At 56.0% G+C, this 17,922-nt stretch overlaps 3 protein-coding genes across 3 annotated transcripts; 1 reads left to right on the plus strand and 2 right to left on the minus strand.

The window, feature by feature from the left end:
* Nucleotides 1–100: 100 nt before the first annotated feature.
* Nucleotides 101–2,785, plus strand: PHYSODRAFT_531884 (hypothetical protein; the record flags this gene model as incomplete). The annotated part of the gene is made up of 4 exons (XM_009539986.1): nucleotides 101–482; nucleotides 657–747; nucleotides 799–1,963; nucleotides 2,066–2,785. The coding sequence occupies 4 exons, from the start codon at nucleotides 101–103 to the stop codon at nucleotides 2,783–2,785; spliced, it is 2,358 nt and encodes a 785-aa protein (XP_009538281.1).
* A 122-nt stretch (nucleotides 2,786–2,907) lies between these two features.
* Nucleotides 2,908–6,990, minus strand: PHYSODRAFT_531633 (pleiotropic drug resistance protein ABC superfamily; the record flags this gene model as incomplete). The annotated part of the gene is made up of 1 exon (XM_009539987.1): nucleotides 2,908–6,990. One exon carries the CDS (start codon nucleotides 6,988–6,990, stop codon nucleotides 2,908–2,910), a length of 4,083 nt encoding a protein of 1,360 aa, XP_009538282.1.
* Nucleotides 6,991–7,515: 525 nt separating this feature from the next.
* Nucleotides 7,516–8,841, minus strand: PHYSODRAFT_353102 (hypothetical protein; the record flags this gene model as incomplete). The annotated part of the gene is made up of 2 exons (XM_009539988.1): nucleotides 7,516–8,596; nucleotides 8,666–8,841. The coding sequence occupies 2 exons, from the start codon at nucleotides 8,839–8,841 to the stop codon at nucleotides 7,657–7,659; spliced, it is 1,116 nt and encodes a 371-aa protein (XP_009538283.1). The 3' UTR covers nucleotides 7,516–7,656.
* Between the last annotated feature and the right edge of the window lie 9,081 nt (nucleotides 8,842–17,922).

A 17,922-nucleotide genomic window follows, 5' to 3' on the forward strand; every position in this document is an offset into this window, starting at 1 on the left:
CGTTCATAACGAAAGAATGGTCTCCCGCTTCCTCCCACTCTTTGCATGCATTTGCCAAGTGACCAAGCCCGAATTCCTCACGCGTGTAGTTACGGGTGACATGATTGGCACGGCCTCAGCACGGGCCCAGCCAACCCGGGACGGCCGAGATGGCAAGGTGTCAAAGCAATGGAAGACTGCGCGGTCGGATCAGCCTTCCCCGTTGGGAAGTTCAGGACCTTCCTGCGTCTATCAGAATCTTCGTTGTTGGGTGCTGTGCCGACTGCCGCCGTCACTTATTAATTCTCCACCAAAAGACCAAGCAAGGGGGAAGGTAACCGAAGATGCAATTGTATCGACCGACTACTGCGCTTCTCGTTGCAGTGATCGCCACGTCTGGCCAGCACGTCGTCGCGGACGAGTACGCTCTGGGGAGCTCCTTCTCCGTCACAGTCGATGCTGGCACAACGTCGGTCGAGGTGGTCAACTCTGCTGGAGACCACGTCTGGAAATGTAAGTCGGCCATGCAATGAATAGAGGGAGCAAAGCTCAACTAACCTCGAATGTGTCACTAGCCGCCTCGGACCGAGCGTTCGTATCAGCGTCAACGGGACTCACGACCACCACGCAGTCCTCGGGCAACTTCGAGATCAGTAGCAAGAACGTGGGGACACCAGCTCAGAACCTCAGCATCGGCCAAGTATCTTCCAGCTCTGATCGTGTGGACATCGCTGGATCATTCGGTGGTTCCAACTGGACGTGGACGTTGTCGTTCTCCTTGGAACCCGGCAGCTCGCAGGCGTTAGTGTTTAACGCAAGCGTGGCCGGAGGCGACGTCGCCAACGTCTACCTCGCCTACGAGTCTCCCCCTGAAGAAGCCTTCTTCGGACTGGGGGAGCAGACTGGAATCGGCAATCTTCGCGGTTGGCGCGTGCCCATCTGGACTCGCGAAGGTGGGGCTGGCCGAGGTGAAGAGCCGATCACCTCCGTCCTCAACGCGAATCCTGCTGCTGCCGGCACCTTTGCCGGTGGATCGTTGCTGACCACGTACACGGCGATAGCATCTCTGACGTCGTCGTTGGGACGCTGGATTGTGCTCGATGGCGCCAACTACGCGCTGTTTGACCTTGCGAGCAACGCTACGTCCTCTTTCGAAGATACTGCGGAGAGCTACTTGGCGGGCGACATCGTCGAGGGTGACCACTCGAACTCGTCGTCCACGACTGTGGAGATCCAGTACGAAGGCAATTCGATCAGCGGCTGGCTCGGTCGGGCCACTGATGGGAATCCGTTGCTTGAAGCTACCGGTGCATTGACGAAGATCACGGGCCGACAGCCGGAATTGCCCGCCTGGGTCAATGACGGAGCCATCCTGGGCATTCAAGGCGGACAAGACTTTGTCGAGGAGGTCATTCAAGACGCACTGAATGCGGGCTTGCCTTTGGCGAGCGTCTGGCTGCAGGATTGGTCGGGGACGCGACTCCAAGCAGGATCTTATGGCATCTACGTCCACCGTTTGTGGTGGAACTGGGAGCCCGATACGACGCTGTACCCGTCCTGGGCCGAGTGGGTGCCCTACCTCCGCGACGAATACAACGTGCGCACCTTGAGCTACGTCAACACCTTCCTGGCCAACGTCAGCACCAAGAGCACGGGCTACAACACCAGCTTCTACGACATCGCTAAGGGTGAGGGCCGATTCGTCGCGAATTCCTCTACCGAGAGTGATGGTGACAGCGTGTGGACCATCACGAGTGGAGTCGGCATCGACGCTGGGATTCTAGACCTGTCGAACCAGTCGACGATTAATTGGTTCAAGGACCTCGTGAAGCAGCAGTACTATTCCGTGCCGATCTCGGGGATGATGCAGGACTTCGGTGAATATCTCGCAGTGGACGACTCAGTCACTCTTTCGCACGGCACGGTGAGCCCGCGCCAGTTCCATAATGCCTACCCCACAGTTTGGGCAACCTTGTTACGCGAAGTGGTTGAAGAGCTGGGTTTGGCGAACGAAACTGTTGGCTTCCACCGTAGCGCGGGTACGTTCTCGGCCAAGCACACCAACCTCTTCTGGGTGGGCGACCAGAACATCGACGAGTCTCGAGAGGACGGCCTGCGTGCTGCGGTGAGCAGTGCACTCCACGTCGGGGCCTCAGGCTTCGCCCACACGCACTCGGACGTCGGCGGATACACCAACATCCTGTCTTCCATCGGCAACTTCACGCGCAGCGCGGCACTTTTGGGTCGTTGGGGAGAGCTCAGCGCCCTCAGCGATGCTGTGTTCCGGACGCATGAGGGCAATATCCCGCAGGTCAACGCGCAGGCGTACACGAACGCCTCGACGCTGGCGTATCACGCGTACAACACGCGTTTGTTCCGCAGTCTCAAGAAGTATCGGTTGGCGCTGCAGACCGAGTATCAAACTCGTGGTTGGCCGGTACTCCGACACCCGATTGTGTACTCTCCGAGCCATTCGGTCGCACGTACCATCATCGACGAGAGCTTCTGGGTGGGCGAGGCACTGTATGTGGCCCCTGTCTATGATGTGAGAGCCTCCTCGCTTGAGGTGTATCTCCCGCCACTTGAGATCGACAGTGAAGGCGGCAAACTCAACGCTACGAGTGTCGTGTACAAGCATCTCTGGAGCGGAGAGGAATTTCAAGCAGGTCAAACTGTCACAGTTGACTCGCCATGGGGACAGCCCGGTGTTTTCGTACGCTGGCCCGTCACGAAGGACGAGGAAGCTCAGCTCCAGGGTTTGTGGGAATTTGTTGAAGCAGAGAAGTCGACGGTGCTGACGGCCTGAAGGGGTAGCACTACAGGCAAGCGGGGTATGCAATACAATATATTCGCGGCGCAAATAAAAAAGTATCAAATGCATGTCGATCATGACGCTCGTGCGCTAATACTATGATCTCAACGAGGGTTTTATCTCTTGAGATGGCTCACGAACTTGAATGTCAGGTAGATGGCTATCTGCAGCACGACCCAGATCACGATGAGGGCGGCCATGAAGTTGTACTTGCGCTCCGGGTGGTAGTCGTAGGTCCTCTCGATGTACGCGGAAACTGTCATGTTGGTCGTCCCCGCCTTCGTCGTCACGGCGATAATGTGTTGGTCGTCGCCGAACTGGATGCCAGCCAAGGCAGACAGCGAATAGTACGACGGCATCACGTATTGGAACCACTTGTAGCCCGGCTTCATAGCTGTCCGAGGCAGTAGAAAACCCGAGAACAGGTTAAACAGACACGACAGCGCACCCACAGCCACGTTCGCCACCTTCTCGTTCGGCATCAATGCGGACATCCACTGGCCCACGTACGTGCACGTCGATGTGTAGAGGAAGAAGATGAACATGAAGAAGAAGAAGTCCCCTGCGTCATCGCTCCAGCCCACCAACCAGTACTCGATCGTCACAAACATGATGATCACCACGATGAGGTACGGGATCTCAGCGAACCACAGCGACAGACTGTACGGCAACGGGCCGTAGTAGTTCGACATCCGCTCGCGGTAGAACACGGCGCGCTCGGCGCACGTCACCTCCAGCACCGTCATGAGGTTGATGACACCGATGAAGTCCATACTGTTGTAGATGAGTCCAACGTGCGAGTTGATCTTCTTGACGGTTGCAGCTGAAAGCTGGTAGAACGTCGTGCCGAAGATGACGGCGAACAGCGGGAAGAGGAACATGCGCATGAAGTTGTACTGCGGGTTGCGCCAGTACGTGAGCTGCTGCTTCTTGGTCAACGCACAAAGCTGGTTCCAGAAACCAGTGGCAATCGGCTTGTAGTTGAGCGTCGAGTGCCGCACGAAATCGTCCGACACTTCGCACAATTGAAGAGTGCGCGCACGGTTCGACTTGCACAGCTCGCTGTTCTTGTACTCCACCGAGTAGTCCTTGACGTCGCGGCCGATACCGGCACCGATCACCTCCATCATGTACGTCGCTGGATTGTATTGTGGGTGGATTTCTTGTGTTCCTGGAATCGAGGCGAAGTACTCGAGCATCTTGACGGAATCAACACCCAAATCGCCGAAGTAAGCCGTGTAGCCACCCTTTTGGAGTAGCAGAAGGCCATCAAACAGCTCGAAGATGGAGATACTCGGCTGGTGGATCGTGCACAGCACCGTACGGCCCGTGCGAGCAATCGACTGCACGCCACGCATCACAATGAGAGCCGAACGCGCGTCCAGGCCACTCGTGGGCTCGTCAAGGAACAGGATGCTCGGGTTCGCGACAACCTCGACACCGATCGTCACGCGTTTCTTCTGCTCCACCGACAATTGGCCCACCATTGAGCTGGCGATGGGAGTTAGCTCGAGTAGATCTAGAGTTTCGTTGACCAGGTTCATGCGCTCTTCAGTCGTGAACGTAGGGGGAAGTCGTAGATTCGCCGAGAAGACCAGCGCCTCGTAGATAGAAGCCGCCTCCGAGTGGATGTCCATCTGCTCGCAGTAGGCCGTGATGCGGCTGAAGTTGGCCGGGTTCTTCGGCTCACCGTTCACGATAATGTCGCCGGCAATGCGACCACCCGTTTTCCGACCGGCAATGACGTCCATTAGCGTCGTCTTGCCAGCTCCGGAGGACCCCATGAGCGCCACCATGCGGCCAGGCTCGAAGTGAGCGGTGATGCCACGCAGAAGCTGCTTCTCCTCGCCCGACGGCAGCGTCACGAAGTACTCCAGGTCCCTAATGCACAAGTTCGACGGTGTGAACGGCAACCCGCTGCCTTTCGCAGACTTCACGGCTTCCCCTGCAGCCGGCGTGTTGACTTCGACGTAAACCTCCTCGTGGTTAGCAGCGTTATCAGCCGAGGTCTTGATGCTAACGCCCGAATACTTCTCGTATCGGATGTAGTGCAACGCTAGCGCGTTCAGAGTCGTGAAGAGCAGGTAGTACGCGAGGAGAATCCCCACGCCGAACCAAATGTACTCAGTGCCCTGCTTGATCGAGAAGGTATCCAAGAGCTTCTTGCTTTGCTCGGGTGTGTAGCGGTCGCTCGAGAACTCTGACAACATGTTGCTGCGCAGCGCCCAGGCCAGCGGGTTGAACCAGTACATCCAGATCCAGTAGTCCGGGATGAGTTCGGCCAGGATGATGTTGCCGGAGAACAAGAGGAAGAAGCTCACCGATACAGACGCGAGAGCTTGGCCGACGGTGATACTCGGAGACAATGCACTCAAGAGCGTCATGTACGCACTGATGGCGTGCTGGAAACAGGCAAGCACCAGGTAAAACACGATGTACTTCTCGAACGAGCGCGTCAAGCCGCTCATGAAGTAGAAGAACGTGCCCAAGATGAACGACACCGTCAGATTCACGGGGATCTGCACCACACTCTCCGCGATGGCGTACGAGGACGTGCGGAAGAAGTTGCGCGGCCGCTGCTTGTAGAAGACTTTGCGTAGCTGGAACGAGATCGTAATCTGCTGCCACGCCTGACGCTGGAACAGCGCAATGCTGAAGAAGATCATGCGCAGGTAGTACGTCGAGCTCACTTCAAAGTAGATCATACCGAGGACAAGCCCCACAAGGATCGCCTCGATGATCTTCCCCCAGAGCAACGGCGGGTCTCGCAGCCAGATGAGCTTTTGGCGGTTCAGTAGCAGCATTGTACTGGGGATGAACGCCAGCCCGAACTCGGATCGATCCTTCGACCGCACTAAGTTGACGACACTGTGTGCCTTCTTGTAATCCTCTGCACTCTCAAACGAATGCTCGTTGAAGCCCTTGGCGATGGCGTCTGTTGTCTTCTTGTAGACAGCTGACTGGCAGAACAGAAGATTGAACTCTTCAGGCGTCACGGGCAGAGCGTTCGTTGGTACACTTCCGTTGGCGTACCGCTGGCCACGCCCTGTAGTCACTTCGATCAAGAAATCCGCGGGGTCAACGCGGGGAGGGCACGTGAAGCCGCGCTCTCGGAAGTAGTCCAGGATGTCGACCCTCGGGCCGTGATACACCATGTGACCCTCGTGGATCATCAAAATGTTGTCGAACTGCTCCACCACCTCGGGTGTCGGCTGAAGCAGCGCCACAACGACGGACCCTCCCAGTGTGTTGCACCACGTACGCAACGCCTTCATGATGTCGAACGTCGCAGCACTATCCAGACCCGTCGAGATCTCGTCGCAGAGGAACAGACTCTGTCCACCCACCAGCACCTCCCCCACCGTCACGCGCTTGCGTTCACCACCGCTAACACCACGCAGCAACGCGTTGCCCACGACGGTATTGGCGCAACCTTCAAGGCCCAGAAGCTGCAGGAACAGCTCGGTACGTAACGCGGCGATGTCGCGCATCTCGTCGTGTTGGTCTTCCGGAAGCCCATTCACGCACAGATCTGCGAACTTGAACGTCTCGCGCACCGTTAGAGTCGGGATGTGGTTGTCCGTCTGGTCCACGAGCCCCACGAGCTTCGTGAGCTCGATCTCGTCGCCGCGGAAGCCCGAGTACAGGATCTCGCCTCCGATCTCCGTCTTGGAGTTCCTCTGCAGCTTGCCGGCCAGCGCCTTGAGGAACGTCGACTTGCCGGCGCCAGGGTTCGCCAGGATCAGCGTCATGGAGCCGGGCTTGATGATTCCGGTCATGGGGTGCAGCGCGTGCTTGGTCACCGTCGGAGGCCGCTTCCACGGCGTGAAGATCTTGGCCAGGTAGGACCCCACGGTGTTGTAGCTGCCGTTGGTTGCCGGGACGCCTACTGAGAAGGACAAGTCTTGGAAGCGCACTTCGGGAGTGGGCAACTGGAGGTTGATCTTGCGCGAAAGGTGGTGGTATTTCTTGTAGAACCACTTCAGTCCGCCGTTGAGCATGACTTCGAGGTTGTCGGCTTCCAGCGTGCTGTAGCGACTGGCCATCGTGTCGTGGCTCGAGTGGTTGTACGGCTCCTGCAAGCTGCGGAAGTTGAGAGAGCGATAGACATCAGGGACGGGCGTCTCCCCCAGAGGCGGGGCCACGGCGTTGTCGTGGTCGCTGGCGTTGGCATCGGGCTCCGGCAGCAACAAGCTCATCTTGAGCTCCCACCGACCGAGTCACACCCTAGCGTACGTTTGACGAGCAGGCAACTACCTCCTCTTCACTTCGACTTGGCTGGACTTCGATTGATCAGAGACTCGACTTGCGAGCTAAAGTTGGAATTCGCCCTTCAAACTCACAACTGCCCTCTTCAAGGCCAGAGATAGGAAGTCCATGTCATGGTCGCATGTAACCTCTACTTCCAGCCGAGTTAAATTCAGGCCACACTGGTAGATAGCAGGCGCCTAGCAAAGGAAAGGAAATAGGCACCGGTTGGCCTCCTGCCGTGGACAAATTTAGGGCAGCGAGGGGGCTTTCTGGTAGGTGTCAAAAGTGAACGAGGATCATAAGAACGCAGTCCCCAGGCAGGATGAATTCTCGAATCTCCGAATTCGAGTTCTCGTTCCCTCTCTTAACTTGGCGCGGTGGTTATTAGAATTTGCTGGTGTCGGGGATACTATTTTGGTGATATTTCGTGTGAGCCAGCTCTGGATCGATGGGGTTGGTGGAGAGACTGTCGTCTAGCAAAACGACAATAAATTTCTTGGGTCAAGTTTCTCCTTAAGCTAACTATTCTTCCCTTGAGGAATGTACCTTACTTCCTAGCGGCTGATGATCATCCCAATCAATCGATCGCTCACTTCAATGTCTCCAACGTAAATTCAGTTGGGGATCGAGACCAACTTGAGCGCTGGGGCGATAACCAGCACCTCCCAGTGCAACATGCCTTGGAGCGTGTCTGAAGCGTTCCGCCGAGCGTGCTCCTCGCTGCAGTAGTCCGTGCGTCCGACCCAGCTGATCTGCTGGTACGACTCACCCGTGACAGAGTTCACCACATCAAAGGCCTCAATTGATAGAGAAAGGTCGGCCCACGCGAGTTTCCCGCTGAGCTCCTCCATCGATGGCGGACGAGGACAGCCAGGGTCGACGCTTTGTGTTCCCAGTATGTATCCCGTGCCCACAACAACTTCACCTGAGGACGCAGGCCCGCTTTCAACGGCGATGTCCTTGGCTGCTTCAACTAGGAAGCGCACAAATACCGACCTGAAAGTCGAGATATCGCTCGGGGAGAAGACGTCTCGGGCGAGCACGAACGCGTTTGAATTGACTCGCTGCAGCGCCTGCAGGTGCCGCGTCTCGGTCTTGACCTTCTTGAACTCCTCCAGTATCAAGCCGTTGGTCCACGACTTCTTCATCACGTCGAGCACGTTGAGGCCGTGGAAGCGCTTCGTGTAGACGAACTCCAACACGCTATCCTCCACGCGCTGCACGATGTCCCAGCCGAACGCTTGCATGCAGCGTGTACGTAGTTCGCGCTGTGCGCCTACAGATAGCAGGCGATTTTTGACGTGGCTGACGTATCGCTCGTTGTCCATGATGATTTGTGTGAGGTCCTGTTCGGTCAGCGGCTGGAATCCGAACTCCCGCGCTGCTTGGAGCTCGTCCATGACTTCGATCACGACTTCAGGGACGCCCTGGAGCTGTGGTTCGTGGTGGACGCTGCTGGCTTCAAAGTCGATGATGCGCTGCAGTTGAAGCCTCCACGCGGCCTTTTGCTTGAGCATGGACTGGAGGAGGAGCTTTTCAGCCCCGAGTCGCTTGCTGACGGCCAGAGCTTGAGCTATTCAGCGGTGCATGCTGTCAGTTGGTTGATAGATGGCCGTGTCGGACGTTGAAGTAGCTGTGTGTGAGCGATTGGTTAAGTCATTGTACTGCTTCTCGAGGTTTTGCACGGTGGTCTTCATTTCTTGCAGCCGTTGACGCTGACTCTGCCTTGCCTGACGCATGCACTCTCGGTTCTGCTGGCGATGCGCTTCGACTTGAGCTGGGCTTAGTTTGCGTGCCATGATAATTTCTTGGTGGTTGCAGTGGGGTGTGGATAGAAGGAGAGTGAAGCTGATCAACAGGAGACTAAACTCCTGACGCGTGGCAATCGGAGAACTAGCTTCCACTGTTGACGCTAGCTCGAGCACGCCATCAATGGAGAGTCATTAAAGCAACATTGAAAATCAGCCTCAATGTGTGGGATCAATAACATTGATGGGGTCCAATGTTGCGTGATCGCTAACATTGACGCAATGTAAACTAGCCGAGCGCCGCCGCTACGTGGCGGGGATTTTTAGTTAGTTGGCGCTTCACTCGCTATGCTCGCTCCGCTATTGGAGCAGACTGCCTACGCTTCGCTACTGCAGTGGCGGACCCGTTCCGCTCGCCTCGTCGGCTCGCTGCACTACTCTCAATGTCAGGTTAGTATTACAGAGGCCGGGGCGGGTCCTGCGGCCCCGCAATATCGTATGAGGGGGTCGCCTTCGGCGACGGAGCCGCCTTCGCTGCGCTCGGCAGCTACTCGTACTTAGTGTAATTCGTACTTAGTGAATAAGCGTGACGATTTTGTGACGGACGGACAGCGCGTCTTTCTGATTGATTCTTAGGATTTTCCAGACGTGAAATTTCATGTTTGGAGCGACTGGCTCACAACATCTCTCATTTCAGAATCTACCGGGTAGGAAGCAAGCGCCCGCGCGCTCGCTCCGCCTCCGCGTCGTGCGATCGTCTGCAGCGGTCACCCGCTCAACCTTATTCTAATGTGTGCATGTCCTACTGCGGTGCTTATATGCATGTGTGTACTACGTATGCGGGAGCAAACGCCTTCCCAGTGCGTTGCGTTGCGTCAGGTGCGATGCGTGTTGCATGCAATCGAATGCGCTACCTTCTAAGCAGGCGTAAGCGCTTTTAATGCGCCTCTAGCCAACAGCGCAGTTAGGTTAAAGGGGGAGGGCGAGCGAACGCGAGCGCGAGCCTCGCTGAGCGCGTTCACCGATCGTCAACACCCGCCGATCAGGCGGGGGCGGGTCTGCGCGAGCAAGCGAAGGCGAGCGCTGCAACCCGATACTTTTTTTTTTCTAGACACCGCGCCTGGCCAAGCCGAGGACTTAGCGTAAGGCACGAGGGGGTGGGGCAGGCCGCACAGCGGCGCACCCCGAGCGAAGCGAGAGAGGGGCGCCCCCCCCCCCCCCCCGAAGTGCCGTCGCTAAGTCCGCAGGCGAAAGCCAACGCGAGAGTGTCCTGCCAACTAGGAATAGACAACACGTTTGCCCAGGTAGAGCTGCGCGTAGATCCCGTAGAGCCCATTCTCCTGCTGCATGTGTCGGCGGCGCCGACTCGGCGCGTACACCATGACGCGCTTGCCGCGTTAGCGGCGGAAGCTGTTGGCGTACGCCCCGAGTGATACAGCGGTGCTTCGCTGTCGTGCTGTCGTGCTGTCATGCTGTCGAGCTGTCGAGCTGTCGAGCTGTCGAGCTGTCGAGCTGTCGAGCTGTCGAGCTGTCGAGCTGTCGAGCTGTCGAGCTGTCGAGCTGTCGAGCTGTCGAGCTGTCGAGCTGTCGAGCTGTCGTGGCGACGCGTGTCCACTATTGTCACATTGGTAAAACAAATATTCTGCTACGAGAGATACCGTAACATTGTGCAATGTTAGGCAGAGGCACCATTGTTGCGCTCAATGTTACACAACGCCAACATTTCAATGTTGCTTTAATCAGTGCCCCATCAATGAGGGCAAGGGCAACATCACTGACGGTGAGATTACCAAAATTTACTAACACTCGATGCGTCAATTATATCAGTAATACCTATAATGAGAAGCTACGCTTGCAGTGTCTTGGCCTTGAACGTCTCCTTCAACTGCAACCGATAATAAGTACGTTGACAAATCGAACTGTATTAAGATGACCCATAGGACTGCAGCGGCTGGCATGAGACCGAACACAACGCTCGCATTTGAATGCTGAGTCGGTATTACACTGGGTATCCCGTTCGCAGACACGCATCGGTCACGATCACGTGGATATCGGGGACTATCCAACTCACCTGTGCGAAATGCGAAAAGTAATCTGCTCTACGTACACTGTAGCCGAGGGCTAGACAGGACAGTCCACGTTGCGAGTATCCAACTTGCGATCAGTGGCGAGCGCGCTTGCGCAGCTTTGATGAAAGGTATGGATCTTGGACACGAAGCTCGGACGAAGCGGAGGGAGGGACGTCGCAGACGGCGGGACCGGAGCGAAGGCACTTGAGGGGTAGAATGAAGATTCGAAAGTGATTGAATTGTTGGAGCTTACACCCTACTGTTATAGACACGCGACCCTGCGTCCTATCACCTAGTGCATCTAATCAACCATCACTCACCGGTGTTCATCCAATCATCCTACTCGTCTAATCATCGGTGGCGTAAACAACTTACCGTAATCACCATAATCAACGTGGGTTCGGATTGGACCGGTTCGGGTTAACCGGTTAATGGGTACAACTGGTACACAGTACCCAAGACCAGCAACCCTCAATACGCCCTCTCAATGCGAAGTCCCACGAATGCCGAGAGCCACCGTCAGATCCGTGTGGCGTGGTCCCGCAAGCGCCTTCGTCATGATGTCCGCTAGCATCACAGAAGTCTCGCAGTACTGGAGCTTGACTTCGCCGCGCTTGACTTCATCGCGGATGTGGTGGTACTTGATGTCGATGTGCTTGGCGCGACCGTGGTTCACTGGGTTCTTCGTCATCTTGATGCACGACTGGTTGTCTTCGCGGATCATGAGTTCGGGTCCAGTCTCATTAGCGGCCGCCAGAATCTCGCATAGCAGGCGATGAATCCACTTACCTTCTTGGATAGCCAGACTGAGCGCGATGTACTCCGCTTCGCTCGTGGACAGCGACACACTTGATTGCTTCTTGCTTCCCCAGCTCACAGGCGCACTCATGAGCATGAACGTGTAGCCTGAAGTGGACTTGCGGTCGGCGAGGTCCCCGGCCCAGTCCGCGTCCGAGTAGCCACGAAAGTCGATCTTGTCGCCCGGCTTGAAGCAGATCCCATGCGTCTTGGTGCCTTGCAGGTAGCGAAAGATACGCTTGACCGCAACCCAGTGTTCCTCTTGGGGGTTCTCCATGAAGCGCGATACATAGCCAACGGCGTACGCGATGTCTGGGCGCGTGGCGGTCATCAGGTGCATCAGAGCACCAACAGCTTCGCGAAACGGAGCGTTCACCTTGGTCGCCGCGTCGCTTGGAACCAGTCGAGTGCTCATGTCCACCGGACTCACCACGGCCTTGCACTCGTCCATGGCGAAGCGCTTCAGGATGTCGTCCACGTATCGCCGCTGGCACATGGTCACGCTGCCGTCCGGGCCGTCCACCAACTCGATCCCAAGAACAAACGCGCACTTGCCGCTGTCGGTCATCTCGAAGCGCGTCTTCAGGTCGGTCTTCGTGCGTGCGATCAGCTCGGGCGAACTCCCGGTAATCAGTACGTCATCCACGTACACCAGTACAAGCACGCAGTGACCGTCCACCACCTTGATGTAGAGGCACGGATCGAAGGCCGACACTTGGAAGCCGATGGAGCACACGAACTCGTCGAAGGTCTCGTTCCACACTCGCGAAGCTTGCTTGAGACCGTAGATGGCCTTCACCAGTTCCAGGCAGTCGAAGTCACCATCCAGTTCGACGCCTTCCGGAACCACGCAGAAGACCACCTCCTTCATTATCCCGTACAGGAATGCTGTCACCACGTCGAGTTGGTCGAGGGGCCAGCCAAAATACTTAGCAATCGCGATCACCATGCGCAGCGTCACATACTTGACCACGGGCGAGAACGTCTCGGTGTAGTCAATGCCGTACTTCTGCTTGAAGCCCTTGGCCACGAGGCGCGCCTTGTACTTCTCGATCGAGCCGTCCGCTTTGCGCTTGATCTTGAACACCCACTTGGTATCGATGGCGCGTTGTCCGTTAGGCAACTTGGCAGCTCGAAACACACCACGCAGTCGCATCGACTTGAGCTCCGCGCGGATCGCTTTGCGCCAGTGCACTTGATCAGGACCGTTCACAGCCTCTTGGGACGTCGTCGGCTCCGATAGATCGGCTGCTGCTTCCACAGCGTTGGCACTGGCACGCCAAAACACTGGAGGCGTCGAGTCGTCGTCTTCATCTTGGTCCCCAGACGTTTCTTCTTCGTCGGGGTCGGCTCGGCGCGAGGAGGATACGTCCGGCGCACTTGCTTCTTCTAAGCCAGCTCGGTGGCGAACGGGGCGCGATCTTCTGGCAGTGTTGTCGTCGCCACTCGGTCGGTACTTGCGCTTCCCCGCCTGCTGGAAGCTCGTTTGGCGCGGTCCATCGTTGTCGTCCAGGTCCAGCGCGTCCAAGTCCAGCACAGCATCATCGACGTCTTCATCCGAAGTATGCGTCGAAAGTCCAAAGGTCGACTCATCGAAGTTGACATCGCGACTGATAACCACCTGCCCCGCCTCGATGTCATAAACTCGATACGCCTTGGACACTTCTTCGTAGCCGAGGAACAGCCCGGCGCGAGCCTTGGGGTCCCACTTGCGCCGTCTTTCCTTCGGCGTCAGGATGTACGTCTGGCATCCGAACACACGCATGTGCTTCACACTCGGCTTGGACTTGTAAACGATCTCGAACGGAGTCTTGTGTTCGATCTTGAGTGATGGCAGACGATTCTTCACGTAGATGGCTGTCATGGCCGCCTCAGCCCAGAAGCTCTTGTCCAGCTTGGCGTGATGCAGCATGCTGCGGCCAATCGTGACGATGGTCCGGATGGCGCGTTCTGCCGTGCCGTTGGTCTGGTGCGCGTACGGAACCGTGGTTTGCTGCTCGATGCCTTCGACTTCGTAGAAGGCCTTGAGCGAGTTGGTCGCGAACTCACGGGCTCCATCGTGCCGCACAAACTTGACCTTCTTGCCGAACTGCGTCTGCACCTTCGTGACGTACATCTTGATGCAGTCCTCGCTCTCCGACTTGGCACGCAGGCAGAACCCCTTCATGCATCCGCTGGCTTCGTCCACGATCAGCAGCAGATACTTGCTGCCACCCAGTAACTCTTCTTCCATGGGGCCGCACACATCGAAGTGGAGCAGCTCGAACGTGTCGTAGTGACGCTTGTCACGGTTGCTTGGGAACGGCTTCTGGACCATTTTTCCTTGCAGGCAGCCGCGACACACGCTTGGTCCACTCGACTTGGAAGGTGCCTTCGCGTCCTTGATCATGTTGTTGTCGACCATCTTGCGAAGCACCTCCACCGGAGCGTGACCCATACGCGCGTGTAAATCGACCGTCTTCCCACTGGTCGCCGCATTCGCCGATCGCTGAGGCGTCTGGAGCCAGTAGAGTCCATCCACGAGGTTTGCCGTCGCCACCACTTGCTTGGAGCCCTTGTGCGCAATCTGCATCTTGGTGCTGTCGAACACGACTTAGAACAGACCACTCTTGTTGATCTGTGGCACCGAAAGCAGATTTTTGCTCATGCTTGGGACGTACAGCGCGTTCTTGATCTCGATGTCGCGCTCGTCGCCGTTGGGCAGAACCACTCTTCCACGATGGTCCCCACACCCACGATGGCCGCCTTGTTGCCGTCGGCCACCGAAAGTTCGCCTTCATTCCGCTCAATCAAATGAGCGAACTTGGCCTTGTCGTTGCAGATGTGGTGCGTTGCGCCGCTGTCGACCGCCCACAACCCGGACACATTCTTGCCCGTCGAAATGCCACACTCCAGTGAGACCGCGAACGCCACTCGATCATAGCCGTAGTCGTAGTTGTAGCTGGCGTCGTCGTTCCTCCACTGGGCATTGTTGGCCCCGCGTCCACGGCCATTGCCATTGCCGCCGCGTCTTGGGCCCCGATTCTCGTCCTTCTGCTTGGTCCAGCACTTGTCAATCGTGTGCCCCAATTTCCCGCAGTACGTACACTGGCGAGACTCTCGGTCGGTGTTGAACGCCTTGGCCGCATTCTCCGTCTTCACCGTCGCCGTCTTCTCGCCTTGTCTCTTGATGTGCTCATTCGTCAGCACCTTCACGACGTCTTGCGATCGTAGTTCAGCTCTGCTCATCTCCAAGTTCAGCACGACGTTCTCGTAGCTCTTGGGGAGGCTGCGGAACAGGCAGATCGCCACGTCCTCATCCTCCAATTTGGCGCCGATGCTGCTGAGCTTGGCGCTGATGTTGAGGACCTTGTTGCAATGATGCAAGACGTTGCCGCCTTCCGGCATCTCCATGCTGAAGAGTTGGCGCTTCAGGTAGATGCGTCCAGCCTTCTGCGAACCACCGTACAGCGTCTTCAGGCGCGTCCACGCAACCCACGCTTCCTCGCAGTCGTCGACCACATGGTGGTAGTCCGCGTCCATGTGGAGCAACATCAGTCCGAACGCGATGTTGCTCGATTTGACGTAGTCGTCCTTGGCCCGCGAGTCCGTGAAGCTCCGCGTCGTCTCTCGGTTCACGACATGCCACGTCGACTTGGTCAGGAACACGCCACACATGTAGCGGTTCCACGTCGCGTAGTCGTCCCCGTTGAACTTATCAATGGAGACCTTGGTCGAGGCGTCTTGGGCAGAGGACATGGTGCTTGGGCTCATAACCTGATGGAAGGTATGGATCTTGGACACGAAGCTCGGACGAAGCGGAGGGAGGGACGTCGCAGACGGCGGGACCGGAGCGAAGGCACTTGAGGGGTAGAATGAAGATTCGAAAGTGATTGAATTGTTGGAGCTTACACCCTACTGTTATAGACACGCGACCCTGCGTCCTATCACCTAGTGCATCTAATCAACCATCACTCACCGGTGTTCATCCAATCATCCTACTCGTCTAATCATCGGTGGCGTAAACAACTTACCGTAATCACCATAATCAACGTGGGTTCGGATTGGACCGGTTCGGGTTAACCGGTTAATGGGTACAACTGGTACACAGTACCCAAGACCAGCAACCCTCAATAAGCTTCCAAGAGATCTCCCTTCATTTAGCTACGGTTTGCATACATAGCCCAACACGGGAAGCTCCCATAGGTGCCCCCCTGAGCAGAATACTTAAGTAAAGTGTTCTGTATCATCAAGCGCGAGGTACTGTGCGTGTATTAATACCACCTAATCCACACCTATTGCGCGAATTTTGATCGCGTTCGAACACTTGTGTAAGTTTTTGCATAGCACGTGGATCACGTCGTTCCCGCCGCGTATTTGATCGCGTTCGTACAATTTACAACACACTGGACCACACCTTCTACGAGCCGGAGCCCGTCAACTTCAAAAGTGGGCTCCCCCTAATATGAGAGCCAAAAGTCGCACAAAACGGGCTCCCTCATGGTAAGTACGAGATCAAGGAGCCCTGGTTCGGGCTCCCCATTGGCTCCCCTCCAGGGCTCCCCAAATTTAGCTTCAAATCTATGACGGGCTCTTAATAGTAATATCTGATTGGCCAATTTTACCTAGACTTAAGGCGAGCAACTTCGCGTGATTGATGCGCCACGCTAGAAGATCGAGCTCAAAGATCACCACACTAGAAGATCTCGCGCCGCTCATATGTGGACAGCCGCTCCGAGGCCACCCCAGCGTCGCCGATCGTCCTTCCTTCCCCTCAAGGAGAAGCCCTCTTTCCTATGCCTTTTCAGGTTAGAACCTGGAGATACTTCAATGACGGCCAATCATCAGCGAGATATTTAACACAGGTGAGGGGGAGCCCTTAACGAGGGCTCACAGTTCTGGAGGGCTCCTTTCACTTAACCTATTGAACTCAAGAGCCCAGGAGCCCGAGCTCGCGACTTTTTGGGTTCACCCAAGAGCCCAGGAGCCCGGCTCTCCCGCTCGTCGTGGCGCACCGTAGCTGGTACGCCAGGCATAGGAAGGATGAGCATAAATTGGGCGCACTTCCTAATTAAGGCTCTGCCAGCGTCCTGTATTAACAGGATGGCTACATACCAATTGTAGTGATCTAGACTATTGGGGCTTCCGTTATGAACTATACCTGGCCATGAACCAATTGCTCTTGGTTTTAGACAGCTTTGTTGTGACTTTCGCACGATCCTAGGTTCAGAGATGTATTTCACGCATACGCACGTGTCTACCAAACGTAGTGCAGGGAGCTGTCTTCACCATGTGAAACCCGGTGGGAATCTATCTATGACTTCTGCGAGTCTTTGGCACTCAAGCGCAACTATTATAATCGGTTGCACTGCAAAAAGAAAAGGGTTGCTCGCTTTCGATCAGTTTGAGGTGGATAATTTGTTTGTGGTCACGGATCTCGCGCGGCCAGCCAAGTTATGATTTGAGTAACTGCAGTACAAACATGCCACTGTATCCGAGCAGTACTGTACTCGGCCCGCAATAAGCTAGTGACAACGCTCCAGAACCGCCCTGATGCTTAAGTGGGCGAAGACTGAGTGTAAGGCGTCATTGTTTTCGAGTGAACTTTAATTTAAGAGATGCGAGACAGTTTGGCTTGGTTCTCGTAGTTCGTGATGCTGAACAAGGATCTATTGACGGGGTCCTGGGCATTACGTTGTCCGCCCAGGACACAGTGTACGCCATGGCGTCTCGTAAAGAATCTGCTCTTATCACTCATGGCGCGTTTGCCGAGTCGTTTAACAGGCATGAAGACCGATTTACCAGGCAGTACGGCGATTCGGTGGTAGGGAAAATTTGGGCCCAGCATCGTAGCTTGAAGGAAGAGTATCAAGTCGATAGAAGGTTTGGAAACAATGTCGACCGCCTATCTAAGCACAAAACAACCGAGACATGGGGAGATCTCGATCCTGAAACGCATGAAGAGCGAGCGTTGGGGTCAACTCACCGATTTCTCGCCAGAAGACGAGCTACATGCTTCGCAGTACTTGGAGCTAGTGAAAGTAGCGCACAGCGCAGTCGTTGATTAGGCTTCATCCGCTTCATTAAGTATCGAGTAGAGATGCATCCTATATTAAGGGTCCCCAGCCTTCCTTCATTAAGGTAATATAGGCACTAGGACGGATATCCTAGTTTGACGAAGCCTGTACCAGTGGTACGCATTTGCTGGCACCAGTAGCGGTAGCTAGCAAACCCTCAGATGATCTGTAAGCATAAGAGGGTCGGGCATTTTCTAGGTCGTTAGGGA

The sequence above is a fragment of the Phytophthora sojae genome (assembly GCF_000149755.1).
Source record: "Phytophthora sojae unplaced genomic scaffold PHYSOscaffold_14, whole genome shotgun sequence".
Taxonomy (NCBI): Eukaryota; Oomycota; class Peronosporomycetes; order Peronosporales; family Peronosporaceae; genus Phytophthora; species Phytophthora sojae.